The 14,365-nt window shown below is 42.5% G+C and overlaps 1 protein-coding gene across 4 annotated transcripts in view; it reads right to left on the bottom strand.

Moving 5' to 3' along the window:
- Positions 1-2,616: 2,616 nt before the first annotated feature.
- The window catches only part of RANBP3L (RAN binding protein 3 like), a 154,635-nt gene continuing 142,886 nt past the window's right edge, over positions 2,617-14,365 (bottom strand). For all 4 annotated transcript variants that reach the window (XM_085631050.1, XM_085631049.1, XM_085631048.1 and 1 more), the window contains one exon: positions 2,617-6,857. In XM_085631050.1, the coding sequence (XP_085487176.1) occupies positions 6,814-6,857 (44 nt within the window). In that variant the 3' untranslated portion in view covers positions 2,617-6,813. The remainder of the gene's footprint in view (positions 6,858-14,365) is intronic.

A 14,365-nucleotide genomic window follows, 5' to 3' on the forward strand; every position in this document is an offset into this window, starting at 1 on the left:
GAACTAGCACTTGTGCCTTTTTCTTGTGCTCGTCTAGGAGGTACTGAAGTAGACCTTCCATCTCCTCCCAGTTTGACCTGACATACCTCGCTAGTAGGCTCTGCGTTTTGGCAATGCGCCAGTGATTAGCAGCTTGAGCAGATGCGTCAAATAAGCTTAGATTCTTTGTTTTGGAGAGGAGTATCTCCAGATGTCTGTGAGGTCGCTCTTTTACGAGCATTGAAAACGACCAGTGAATCTAGAGGGAGCTGTCCTCTAATGAAAACCGGATCAGAGGGTGATGGTTTACATTTTTTATCAACCCTAGGTGTTAAAATTCGTGTAGAGTCCTTACAAATTTCATCTGCATGTCTCATCATGTCTTTTAACATAGGGAGACTATAACTCTGTGTGAAGACCCTAGTGTCTCAAATAAAAAATCGTCATCCAAGGTCTCTTTATGCAGTGTAACCCCATGATATGCTGCTGCTCTATAGGTTGACTCCAGATAGGAAACATTATCATTTGGAGGTGAAGGCTTTGCAGGGTATAGGTCTGGATCATTATTTATAGGTTGATCAATATAATAATCATCCCACGGATCTGTAGGTAAAGGAACATTGTCATCGTAATCATTATTATTCTCATATCCTAAATCAGGCTGTGTGTGAGGAGATCCCTGTGGGGTTATGTGCAATGGACCTGAGCCTGGCAGTATTGGTAAAGGTGAAGATGGTGGGAGTGGTGGAGGGGATGGAAAAGTAGGATGGATAGGACTTGTAGCAATGTCCTTCTGCTTCTCCTTAAGGAGGATCTTGTGTCCAGTGTCCTCTGAACTGACTTTCCTTTTGGAAGGAGTTTTGGCTAATACATCTCCAGTGTCTGGATTGATGTAAAGCTTTTTCTGCTTTGGATCCAATCTGTCTTTCATAATGTCTAAGATTGGTTCCGGGGAACTGAAATATCTTCTTTGGATGTAGGCGCCGACTGTTTCGGTGCCGAATCAGACTTGTCCTTGGAAGTCAAATGTTTTGGCTCCGAAGGCTATCTGTCTCTGCTCTATTCCGAGCCAGAACACGTAACCACTTGTTTCGGTGCCGGGACCGAGGGCGGGGTTTCAGGAACTTCGTCTCGGTGCAGACCAAGGCCCGAAGGCAAAGGTGGTGCTGAAGCCTTATGTTTAGCAAAAGATAGCTTATGGGGTACAGGAGTTTTAGTACGACCACCTATCCCGCTGGAATGTCTTCGGACTCTATAATCCGATCTCTAGGTCGGAATCGGATTCTGCGACTGAGAAAGTCTCCTCTTCTTCTGCAGCTGTTGCTTCATGTTCGTATTCTTCTCCGAAGATATCAGGAGTATGTTGAGTGCTTTGGCAGTGCATTTCTCGTGTTGAGCTCGACAATCCTGAAGACTCTTTTCCGATCGGAACGACCAACAGGCCTCTCAATCTTCTTCCTTGTGCTGTGGTGAGAGGCACAAGTTGCATAATTGGTGTAGATAGGTGTGAGGGTACTAGGAGCAGTACCGAGGACAGAACTGAAACGGGGTCCATTCCATAGGCAGAAGAATGGACCGACGCGGCTAGGCCCGAATGCCGCCTATGATTTTTTGGAGCGAAGCATAGAAACTTTCCTGATCAAATGGATACGTGGAGAGAGGGAAACACGTACGATAACAACACCGTCGAGGGTACAGTGGATTGCGCACCGAGGGGAACACGAAGGACGGTTTCAATCTGGAGCGCAGCAATGTACGTCTGAACCCGATAGCGGAAAAAACAATCTAACAATGGAGTCGATTCCCATGCGCACTGTCACCAAAAGGAGGAGTCACCTTACCTTGTGACTAGGAAAAACCTCTTCGAAGAAGAAGAACTTGCAAACATCCGGACCCAACATTAGATGGCAGGAGTATGCAAAGCACGTGTATCTACAGCACCCATGCCTCAAGCAATTGTGTTTATGTTCACTTATGACATGCATTGTCTATGTAAGATGTAACAACTATTATTATTTGAAATTGCAAGTGAAAATTATACATAAAATCTATATCAATATATGAGGAATACAATGAAGTTTTATTGTTATCATTTTAAGGATGATATTGTTATTATTACAATTAATAACCAATTATTTTTAAATAATATTGAATTTAACCAATTTGGTAGAATTAGATTTCTTTTATTCACATGTTATGATGAATTTGGATGCTATTTATCAAAAATATGAAAACCATTATTTTTTTCAGAGTATGGTTGCTGGTCCAATAATTTAAAAAAAAAAAGTAGAGTACCAATGGGCAAAATTTGGGGTCCTGGCTCATGGCCTATTGTGGGCTTACAGTTGACGTCATCAAGGGGATACAAGCTCCCACAATGTCTGGTAGCCACATAAAAATGTATTGAAATTAATTCAGGATCCAACTATGAGGTGGCAGAATAACGCACAGAATGTGTAGCTAGATCAGGCTCATTTTGCAAAACTAAAATTCAGAGGTAAAGTCTTTTTGATGCAAGGCCAGGAGAGTATTGTTGTTATATATTAAAATCTCTTCTTGTTCAATGATATCCAACAGCAATAAATACTTTCAGCCGCCTAAGATCATAAATAGATGTTGAAAAATAATTCTCAGATGTGCTATGAAATAAATATTGCTTTATTTTTGTGATGAAATGGCATGCATGAAAAAACTATTGTAATTATACAATTTTGTACGACAAATGTCTGTTGTACACCAACAGCAGAACAACCCAGAAAAATTAGCAACCCATTATCAAAAGCAAGCAGCAACTCATAAATATTACACTAAATGTACAAAATCAAGACTGATTAGAGACGCAAACCTTGCAGCACGATTTGATAAAACAAGCAAACATTGTTAATCAGGAACTTATAAATAAAATGTCATTTTGGTTAATATAAGTTACTTTTAACACCCTCATTTAAAAATAAATTACATATACGTAAAATAAGTAAACAAATCCTTAAAACAAGAATTCTTTGAAGTACACTTGTTTGTGCAGAAATTCTCCATTGTTGGTATTGAGAATGTAAGATGTGATGAACTTGTGCTTATTGGAACCTTGTTTATATTAAACATTTAATTGTTTATTTAATACCCTTATAGGATGCCCGACGTTTATCAAATCCTAAAATAATTTACTGATAAATATTACTTTTTAAAATGTCTGCAAGCAACGCTGTATTACAATAACAAGGATATGTCTTCATTTCAAGGATTACATCATATATACTGTGATACTTTGAAACTAGCTGTTTGCGGAGTCAATCATACTTGTTGGTGAAACCAAATTGTGACTCAACAATCACAAACATACAGACTGTACTTTCTGGTTTTGAACATCCTTGATAGAACTGTGTCTGAACCATTACTTCCAAGCATCACTGTAAACAGTTCATCATAGAAAATGCAAATTAAAACCGGTATACAAACTGGCACAGCACGTGAGTCCTCATTTCAAATTTATTATTGCTTTGGTGCATGTTATAAAACCTCACAAAGCTTGTATGATTCAGGGAATGTTCTGAAACATTCAGTCCCATCACTTAAGTAAAGAGCTTTGTCTTGTACTTGCTAGGTTGTTTTTGGATTTAGATTCCATCAGAGGTACAATCCTAAAATATGAGGATTCAAGATAAAGGAGGATCACATTTTAGCAGGATGAATAATGGACCTATAAAGGGAATGTTTGTTTGCCGGTGGCTAGACTTTCGGACAAATTCACTGACATGAATATAAACGAATTATGGCCCATGCACCCACATCCACAGGAATTATGCGACGGGGAAGACCAAATTTTGTGGCAGAGTTGATTGAATTATGTGGCAAGAAAATGCAAATTATAAAGCATCATGCAGCAGGTTTTGTGATAGTATTACCTCATTGTTTTGTCATTTTGACACGTTAACACTGTCGGACAGAGGTCTCACCCCATTAGTTGCAGGTGAACACCAAATGAATAACATTTGCAAAGTGCTTAGCAATTCCGCAAAGCTTTACCAGCACAAGAGAGGGCCAGAAGTCAAACGACTACACTGCCCGAGGCCTGAACAGGGGTTTATGGGGGATAATCTTCAGGGAGTGAGTAAGCAAACTTCCATTTCTTACGCGCTAGTACTGAAAAGGAGCAACCCCTACACCGGACTGTCTGTAAAAATGGCCCTATAAGTGCAGAGTGGAGGGGGTGGTAGTGTTGGATATTGTTAATCTAGTACTGCAGGCCACGCTTATAGAAGGACCAATGCACAAAAACTAGCGCTTTGAAGAGAAGACAATGCCAAGGATAAAGATGTGAATGCCCACAATGAGATGCGCCGCAGCACTTTGTACTGTATGAAATCTTATTATCCATTTATAAGGAACATCCAGATACAAGATGTTGACGTAGTCCAGCCTGGTCGTTCTTAATACATAGACCACTATCCTGCAGGCTGCTAGAGAAGGATCAAGAACATTTATGATGGAGCACAGCAAGGCAAAGCAGGTGTTGGCTACTGACAGGATGTGGCTTATTTCCAACATTTATCATTTCTAATTGTACCATTTAAGTCTGCCATTTCTAGAATATGTAATGCTATTTCAAATAACTTTTTGCAAAAGAGGTGATGTCTACCAGTTGAGTGAGCTGACTAGAAATGCAAAGCAGGTACAATTTGTAGAAAATCCCCCTCAATAAACTTGTATGTATTCTGTAATATTTATATATTTATTCTTCGGTTTATAGAAATCCAGTTTTAAGGTATTTTACAAACTTTGCTATAAGAAATCGGACCAAAAGTTGAAATGGTAATTTGACTAGTACTGTTGCGAGAATGAGGACCGTTCCCTACCTATAAAGTGTGTTCAGCATCTGTGTTCTGATGTCACATTCTACCTACCTTATAAGAAGTTAACACTTTAATAAGGTGACTCTGGTGAATTTCTATCGCTTGAAATTCTAAAATGAAAATAGTTTTTTGCGATATTTGGCTACAGCAAGAATTTACATTTTTACAGCTGCCTACCTATATACATATCTATTTTAAGGGTGCGCTGTCACTGAAGGCATTATGGTGATAGAGGAAACAAGGAGTAAGCAAAAAAGGAAACAGGTGCATTCAAAAGCGAAATAATTGTTAGAAAACAAAATACCAGCAGCCCATTACTGAAGCAATGCTTCTGTGACATGTTCTTTCAATGTCTTTTACCGCTTTCAGGCGGACTGGTTGTGGTAAGTGATGTAGATGATTTGCAGTCCCCAGAAGGTTTGGACAAGTGATCAGCTTCATCGGCACCAAATGCATGGATGCCAAAAGTGTTCCCTGGGGATTTCCAATCCTGCTCCTTTAGTACTGGAAACAAAGGCATGTTCTGTCCAGAAGCAAGATACCGGTAGAAGACCAGGTATGCACATTTGTGACGAGGTTGTTAGATAACCACCTTTGTATTCATAATTGCATCGTCTGATGTTTCTATCATGAACGTCACATGCACTTAGAGTCTGAAAACCTAGAAGTTGGTTGAAGAAACGCTTTTTCAATATATTACAGATTTAGTTTACAAATGTTTTCAAATGTGCTGTCCTAATATATAAAGTACCACCTTATGGTGTCTTTTTTTTTTTAAATCACGTTTTAAACTTGTTTTCTCTATTTGGTACTTTTTTGAAAGCAAGCACCAATTAAAATATATCATCATCTTTATAAATACACTTGTACATGTGCTTTTTTGGCTTTCATTTCAAAGCATCATTTATTTTTGGGAGTTTGGTTTACAATTATACCGTATTTCTTGGTACCTGCTGATTTTGTACCCAAAACAACGCATATGTTTAATACTACAATGAAGGAAATGATGGTATGAATAATTCTGCGTACCTCACATTCATAAATTTAACAACATAGGCCCTACAGCGACCTAAATTCTACCAAATCTTTTCTTAATAAACAATGATTTCTTGATATTTGCTGCTCTGACAAAGAGCACTGATACTTCATTTGGTCAGAGCACTAGTATAGTAAATTTATGCTATTCCAAAATTCCAGATTTAACACTGAATATTAACAGAATTTGAAAAGGCACTTTGTAGCACATAAATATAGAAATATATTATTCTCTACATACCTTTATAGTGCAATATAATTTTAGATGCATTTGTATACCTTTAGTAACAATACAATTATGCACCTCATTTGCTTTGAGGTCACTGTGTGCGTACCGCATATAAAGTTTAGATTGTAAATGTAATATAAAGCTAGTTTAAAAAACATTATTCAAAATTCTTATATTTTTATCAAAATATGGCACTTATCTATGACTTTTTGTTCAATACAATTTCGAATTTTACACTCCGTTTTCAATCACATTATAAGGTCCATGCAGCAAACATTTAGGGATGAAATATGTACACCTCAAAATCTATTGCACACTGCTTTATACCAACATTTAAAAGAAATACAGCAAAGGTCACAGTAACGGACTTTCTCACGCATCAATATGATGAATGAATCTAGATTAGCCAAGATATTCTAAATTCATAAATGACATTTTTGACATAGCAGAAGCTAATGCTTAACCAACTTCTGTTAGATGCCATATGATAACCTATCATTTTCCTAGCTGAACGGGGCAAGAAATGAAGAAGTGGAAATTACTGAGAAGGGGGGCATTTTAAAGTGCAATGGTTCTTATTTCAGAGGTATGATACAGAGGTCCTCTAAAAAGCAATCTGCGTTAAAAACGTGTTGCATGAGGTTTTTAGAGTTCTCTGATGGATGAGTTTTTTCCCAGCATTTTCTCAAAGTGAGCGGTTTATCAAATGTGCAGTAAATGTCACAAATACATTACAGGCTCTCTGCGTATCCATTTTGGAGGATCTGAAATACAACATAAAAACAAAGGTTACTTGCTATGAATCAAACTGCTCAAACATCACAAGATGCTACACACACTCACTCTATTTATAAATATCCACAGATGACTACGCATTAGGTAAACAATCAAAAACCTATTAAGAAAATAAAGAAAAATAACTGACTGAAAATATACAATTATGGTTTAACTCGCCATCCACCAGTGAACCCGCCATGGCCTCACATCTCAGCTATAACAAATTACATCACGAACGGCATCACAAAGTCCAACCACCAATAAGAACACCAGCCTTTCTAACAGGGCACAGATGGGATGGCCTGTGGCCATGCCCTATATGTAGACTTAAATTTGCATGATCTTCACCACAGGGAGTACAGCGCACAGCTTGTAGAGAAGCTTTGTACGGTTTAAAAGGCAATGGGCAAACCTGTGTACGTGGCGGACACACAGGTAAATAGCTGTATGTAGCAGGCATGGAAGCCAAAGAGTATGGACTCTTACCTGTGTCATCTGTGAGAGCATTACTGTTGCATATCTAACCTCCAATTGAGAATGTGAGTGTTTTAGGTCTTTGATCATAGACATAATGGTTTTTACATGAATATTTATGTTTTCCTCATACTACTTTTGATTGGTAGTAAATATTTTTCTGTGATTTATCAGGTTTTGGAATGATATACCGTGACAACTAAATTGCTTATACCCCTGCACATGGCATGACCTTCGGCCAGCACCTACTTGGCATGTCTTTGGTCTGTGCTCAGTGAGTGCTTAAAACCGGTGTCCCATTAGGCTACGTCATGCTCCCAGTCCTTAACCCCCATAGTCGGCCTGAACAGCCATCGATCCTGTAAAGTGTTCTGTGGGCTCACCTTGTGAACTTTGCAACAACCCGCCCTTAGAGAGAGAGGCAGAGAGAGAGAGGCAGAGAGAGAGAGAGAGAGAGAGAGGCAGAGAGAGAGAGAGAGAGAGAGAGGCAGAGAGAGAGAGAGGCAGAGAGAGAGAGAGAGAGAGAGAGAGAGAGAGAGAGAGAGGGGCAGAGAGAGAGGCAGAGAGAGAGGCAGAGAGAGAGAGAGAGAGAGAGAGATTTAAAAGCCATTTCAAATGTGAGGAATGGAACCACAAATTCAATACTAGCAGTAAACATGCTGGCCAGAAAGTGCATGACTACTTAGATTAAATATATTTTTGTAAAAGTAAGAAATACAAAACTAACCAAGTAGAGAACAATGATTAAGTTGGAGAAGTACCAACTGTGGGCCTAACCTTGAAAGGGGTGACCCGTTTGTGCAGACAGTGGGACTTGATGCTGTCAATATACAAAGCATATTCCCTAAAAGGGTGAAACTGATGGGGAGGGATTGCCGGACTCAAGCTGAAAGGCCCAAAGACAATGACATGACCTGGCTTTCCTTAAAACGGTCAAATCCAAGTCCACCTTTCCACCAAACAAGTGGGAGTTGTTGATTTCCATGTTTATCAAGGACGCCTGGATATCCCTGGAGAAACCTGCGGATCTCATCCATACGTGATGCTAGAACACCAAGCTCATTCCCATATCCCGGCCTAGGCAGTCTGTGGTACCTAGGTCTGAGCAGATAATGAACTTGGTCTCATCCCTGCCATCTTGGATGGTTTGGCTTTGGGAAGCTAGTAAATCTTCTTGGACTTCCAACCAATCATGTCCCATAGCATGTGGGTTCAACATCCAAGGAAGCAACTGACTGACCTCAAGGCAAGGCTGGCAGAAGAAAACATTTGTTTGCCAAAGGTTTCTATACGGAAGGATTCTGTGTCAGGTGGGGTAGTCGGGAAGGCAGTAAGTTTCAGTCTACTGGTGGAAGCCTGCACCACCAAACTCTTAGAAGGTGGATGCTGGGTTATGAAATCCAGGCATCTTGCTTATCAACCAGGAAGGGGGGAAAGGGAGAAAGAGTGGGTAGAGAAAGGTGTAGTCCAAGTCCCCAGCTGTTTACCTGAGAGACCTTGTTGAAGGGCAAGAGAGGTTCAATTGGTGTCCGGCCAGGCTGAAGGTCTTCTGTCAGTTCATTTGTTTTTACCTCCATAGTAGAGAGGTGGAGATCAAGAACCTCAGTAGCCCATCAAATCACAGTTGCAAAAGATGTTCTTTCCTCCATTGTAGATCCAGAGGCAAACCAACCCAGTATGTGGCGAGGCGTCACCCATTAGCATCTTGTAGGTCCATTGTCCTCATCGTAAGGTGGGTAAACTCTTCCCTATCTCCTCCACTGTCATCACCATGTTGCTGGCTTTGGTCAGAGTATGGGGCAAAAAGTTAGTGTAGCATCTGTGGCAGGTTGTTCAACAGTGGAATAGTATCAGAATCTGACAGATTGAGCATTGGCTACGCCATATTAAGAGCTGGACGCATCCCAAGCCGGGATTGATAAGAATTTGACTTGAAGTCGTTTAATAGTACTAATAATAATAGCCATTTCTAGAGTGCATGGCAAGCTCAGAAGAGGTGTCCCGGCGCTAATAGCAGACTAGTGAGAGGTTCGAGTCACCCCTTATGACTGGATAAAAAGCCAGGTTTTTAACACTTTCCTGAATTCAGGTTCTGTTTCAATCAGGCGGAGGTGGGCCGGCAAAGCGTTCCACAGTTTTTCTGTTTTTACTGCAAAGGATCTGCCCCCTTGCTGGGCTTGAAAAAGTGAGGAACCCGTAGGAATACAGGTGGTTGGATCTCAGCGCCTGTTAGTATACCACCTTCGGTTATGTGAGTAGGTCTGCACTCTTGACTTTACATGGTGAAACATGGCAAAACTCCATGCAGGTCCCCCTCCAAGTCAGAGCTTCACTTTTCATTCTCGAATGAATTTAGATTCATCTGGATGCAGTTGTCACAGGTATTAAGTTGTGCATCAAATGCAAGCACTAGAGGCACAACTCATGGGAATCAGTCACAGACATATGTTTGCTACTGTCCCTACAAGGTTTAAACTCTGTAGTTTTAGGGTCTGACATGTTCCCTTGCACACAGGAAAAACTTGAAGAAAAAGAAAATAATCATCAGCACTTATGGGTGGGGCTTACACGCGGCTCCAATTGTCACTCCCAGAGTGGAATGGAGTCAACGCAGATGAGCACAGCTTTTTGAGTTTCATGGATCCAGTCTGGGATTGGGGTACATTTACACAAAGTGAGGAATCTGCAGTTAGAAGTATCTATAAGAAACATCATTTCTCTCCGACGATGATTCTCCATATTTAGGAAAAAATCACAATTTGTGGAACGTCTTCATGCCATTCTGGCATTGTGTGAATGATCTTACCTGTACTACCCAGTTATCTTTTTAAGGATAAGTGTGTATTCCCTGTCTTCTCAAGAGTGAACAACTACTGAAACAACAACAAGGTGATGAACGTAATGCTTCAATTAATTTCAGCCACTGGCAATCACTCGGGCTGCATGCCAATCCATTATTGTCTGACCACCATGCGACTCTAGACAAAGACATGTCTTATGCAAATCAGTACCAACCCTGCTCCTCGTGGAAACAATCTGGCCCAAACAGCCAAGCGAGGACCCCTCCAGAGGGGACCACAAGCAACCCCAGACCAGTTTTGCACTACTTGGGCTCAGCAATACCGTGTAGATGGAGTCCTATGGCACAGTGAGTAGGGACCCATGTCTGGAGATACCTATCACATTTAGGACGTCAGCTGCAACAACTAGTTGATGGATGTAATGCTTGAATTAATCACAGCTACTTGTCTATCGGTTCAGGGGGACCCAGGATAGACTGTTCTACTGGAGCACGGTCAAGACATATTTGCAAATGGCTGGGTCCAAATTGAGGTGACATGGTATGCAAAAATGAAGGTGGACTGGAATGTGGCCAGAATAATTACCAGTGGCTGAGAATAATTTAAAGCATTCCACTAAACACTTTGTTTTGTATAATTCAGCGCGACAGCTACAGCAAGGCACTTTGTGAATACCCTTGGCGTAGATTTTATCCTAAAAGGCAGGACCCTAAACTGATAGTTACCTTGTCCATGACGACCTTAAGAAAAGTCTTGTGCCTCTTGTTTAGTGGCAGATAAGCATCCTTGAGAACGGTTGTTGCTATGAAGTCTCCCTTCCGCAACTATTGAATAATCACCTACAGTGTGTTCATATGGAACCTTTTGATTTTTATGAATCTGTTGCGTGACAGGAAGTAGACAGAATATTCACTTTGATTTTTCTGTTCTTCTATAGGGTTTTTGCTTAGTTCTTTGATCTCTTGCTGCAGCATTTCTTCTTTGTTGCAAGATCTTATTTATTTTAAATATTTTTATTATGCTTTTCTTAAAGAACACAAAAAAACAAATCATAACAAAATCAGGTACAGTCATGAAGCATCGTACATTAATAGTCCATACATCAGATAGTACACTTTCATAGCCGCGGTGGGCTATTTGAGAAGATAGCAATGCAAACCCTATAGTTTCATGGGGTCTCCCTGTCCATTAGGCGCCAATGGCCCATTACATGTCGTTTTAACCCGAGAGGAACAACCATCCGGGACCCGACTAGTCGTCACTTACTGTGACATCAAAACCATAGTTCTTCCTCCATTTACCCCATATCCTGTGGAATTTCTTTGGGCATCCACTCGCCTTATAGGTGACCCTTTCTGCTGCCATATACATGCCCATCCCAGCTCCCCACTCTCGGAGTAGTGGTGTAGTCACGGCGCCCCACATTCTTGCCACTTCTCTCTTTGCCACCACCAGTGCCAATGCTATCAAGAGTATTTGCGGTCTACGTCGCCCGGGATTCCCAACAATATAAATTTAGGGTCCGAGGGTATATCAACCCCTAGTACTTTACTCAGTTCCTGCAATATCCTCCCTGTTAGATTTGGGGGTCTCTAGTTGGCAGAGGTAGGTACCTTTGACCAAATAGGGGCCCTTGCATCTAGTCAGGGTAAAGGGGTACACTCCTAAAATAACCCCTGCTCACCCCCTTGGTAGCTTGGTACGAGCAGACAGGCTTATCTCAGAGGCAGTGTGTAAAGCATTTGTGAACCAAATACAGTAACTATTTGACAACACTACAGATGGACACCACACAAGTTTTATATCAAAAATAAGTATTCTTTATATAGACTTATCACAAGATCACAAATGACAAAAATCCACAATACTGTACTTAAATGGTAGAATTAGCTTAGTTCTCTTTAGATGTAAAAACGCGACACCGAGTTCAACGTACCTTAGGATGCGTAACGCTATACAACAAAAGTGTTGCAGGGAAGGTGATGCGTCAGTGTAGGAGAGTAGAATCTGCACTTATGTTGCCCCCACTTTTTTTCTGATGTTCACACTGGTTTCTGGCTATAGTCTGGCTGGGTCCCTGCTAATCAGGGCCCCAGTCTCTCTGTTCTCTCTAAACAACTTGGAGTGCATACTAGACGCACTAGTGATTGGATACTGTGGTACCTTATGAGCCCCTAGTATATGGTACCCTATGTACCAAGGGCATAGGTACTTCACAGGCCTACCAGGGGCTGAAGCATGTATTATGCCACCCCTGGGAAGTAGACTAAATCGGACACCACAGGCCTGTTACTGCAGCCTGGGTGAGGTAGTGTTAGCACTCCTCACTGAGGTATAGGTTCCTATACCTCACCATACACACACATATAAACCTATCAGTCACCCCTAAGGCAGGCCCTATCAATCCTGAGGGCAGGGTGCTTGGTTTACAATGTGAGCGGGTGCCTCTGCATGAGCAGGGCCCCTCTGCAGCTGGCAGAGTCTATTCTCTGTGGCTGTTTGTGGATGCGGTTAAACCATATACTCTTTAGTGCATTATAAATGCTAACTTTGGAATGACTGCATCAAAACATGTCGTGTTTGGTGTCAAACACCTTGGAATCATACCCCCACATCAGTCCATGATGTGGGAGTATGATCCCACCCTTCTAGAGGGGACGACATGTCCCTACTGTGGTAACACGGTAGAAATCTGAAAGAGCCCTGGCATCACAAAATGGATGCCACCAGCACAGACACTGGGCTGCCCTCCTGCTGCTGACTGAAACTCGCAGTGGAGGAGGCCCAACAATAGGCATCCTGTCACAGGGAGGTGTCACCGCCTTCCAGACAGGATTTAGTGTATTGGGGCTGGGTAGGTGCACTCCTAGAGTGCTTTGAAGTCCTGCACTGGGGGAGCAGTAGGCTCCTCTGTGCATATGCCAGCTCAAACCGGTTCAGGGGCTACCTGTCCCAGCTCTGGCGCGAAACTGGACAAAGGGAAGTGGGTGTAACCACCCCCTACCCTGACCCTCCCAGAGGAGTGGTCATAAAGCTAGTCCCTCCCTTTCTTTTAGTATAAGATAGGGAACCCTTGCCATTACAAACTAGATATCCCTGGACGACGCTTTACAAGAAGAATCCTGGCCCTTCGACGTTCCACTACCTTTGGAAGACAGAAGAATCTCCCTTGGAGTCAAGGAGTGACTCCCCTGCTTGGCAGGCACCAAAAACTCTAATCAACGGTCGCAAACTTTCCCGCTCCCGCCGGAGTTCGAAGTCCCTGCAGCCCCGGAAGTGGATTTCCTGACTTCTCGACGACCATTGTGAGTCCCCAGCAAAGCTGAGGCGAGTTTACCCCACGAGTGAAGAGGAACTGCAATACCTGGGTACCGTGCACTATTGTCAAGTGCAACCCCTTCACGACGTTCTACGAACTTGTGCTTTGGACCATTTGTGGCCCAAGACTCCAGCAGTTTGTGCGGCGAAAATCAGAGGCCTACCCCGTCCCGAGTGACCGTGGGCTCCTGTGAAGCATTTCCTCATGAGGCGTCTTCGCGATCCCTTGCCCGTTGGCTTGTGGGTCCCCTGAAGACGTTCTGATCGAACCAAAGGGCTCCCCTGGTTGCTCCGGGCCTGCCCTCACTCACCCTCGCTGGTTGAGTCCCTCAGACCTTGCTGGTCTGCACCGCTGACTTTATTCACTTTCCATGAGACTTGCTGTTGCCAAGGCTTGTTGGCTCCAATCCGGTTGCCGACACCTCAGTAAGCTGCAGACGTCGTGGGACACTCCGAATCCAGCTGCTGGTCATCGTCGATGCCTCCTGGTCCTCGTGAGTGAAGAGTCAAAACACCCTTGATCGCCTGAAATCACCCGACTTCCGTGGGCATCCATCTTCCTGGCCCTGGGTCACTGGCAAGAGACTGTGAACACTGTCCCTTCTGCTTTCAGGTCATCTTCATCTTGAATCCAGCCTTGGATTCCACCGGACACGTCTTCAGTCTTCGCAAGCAGCAAACCTTCTTTGCTCTTCCACAGAACACAGCGACGCGACCCGACCCGACACCAAAAAACACCTATGCACCCGGCTTCCCTGGGAGAGGTAACTCGTGCACTCCAGTGCCCTAGTGTGTGCTGGCCCTCAAATTACTTACCTTGTAAGTGGCTTGCTTGTAGACTTCCTCGAAGTACCCTAAAACTTTAAAAACCCAACCGCGACTTGCTCCATTGAAACCAATAG

Source organism: Triturus cristatus, chromosome 2_1 (assembly GCF_964204655.1).
Source record: "Triturus cristatus chromosome 2_1, aTriCri1.1, whole genome shotgun sequence".
NCBI classification, from domain to species: Eukaryota; Metazoa; Chordata; class Amphibia; order Caudata; family Salamandridae; genus Triturus; species Triturus cristatus.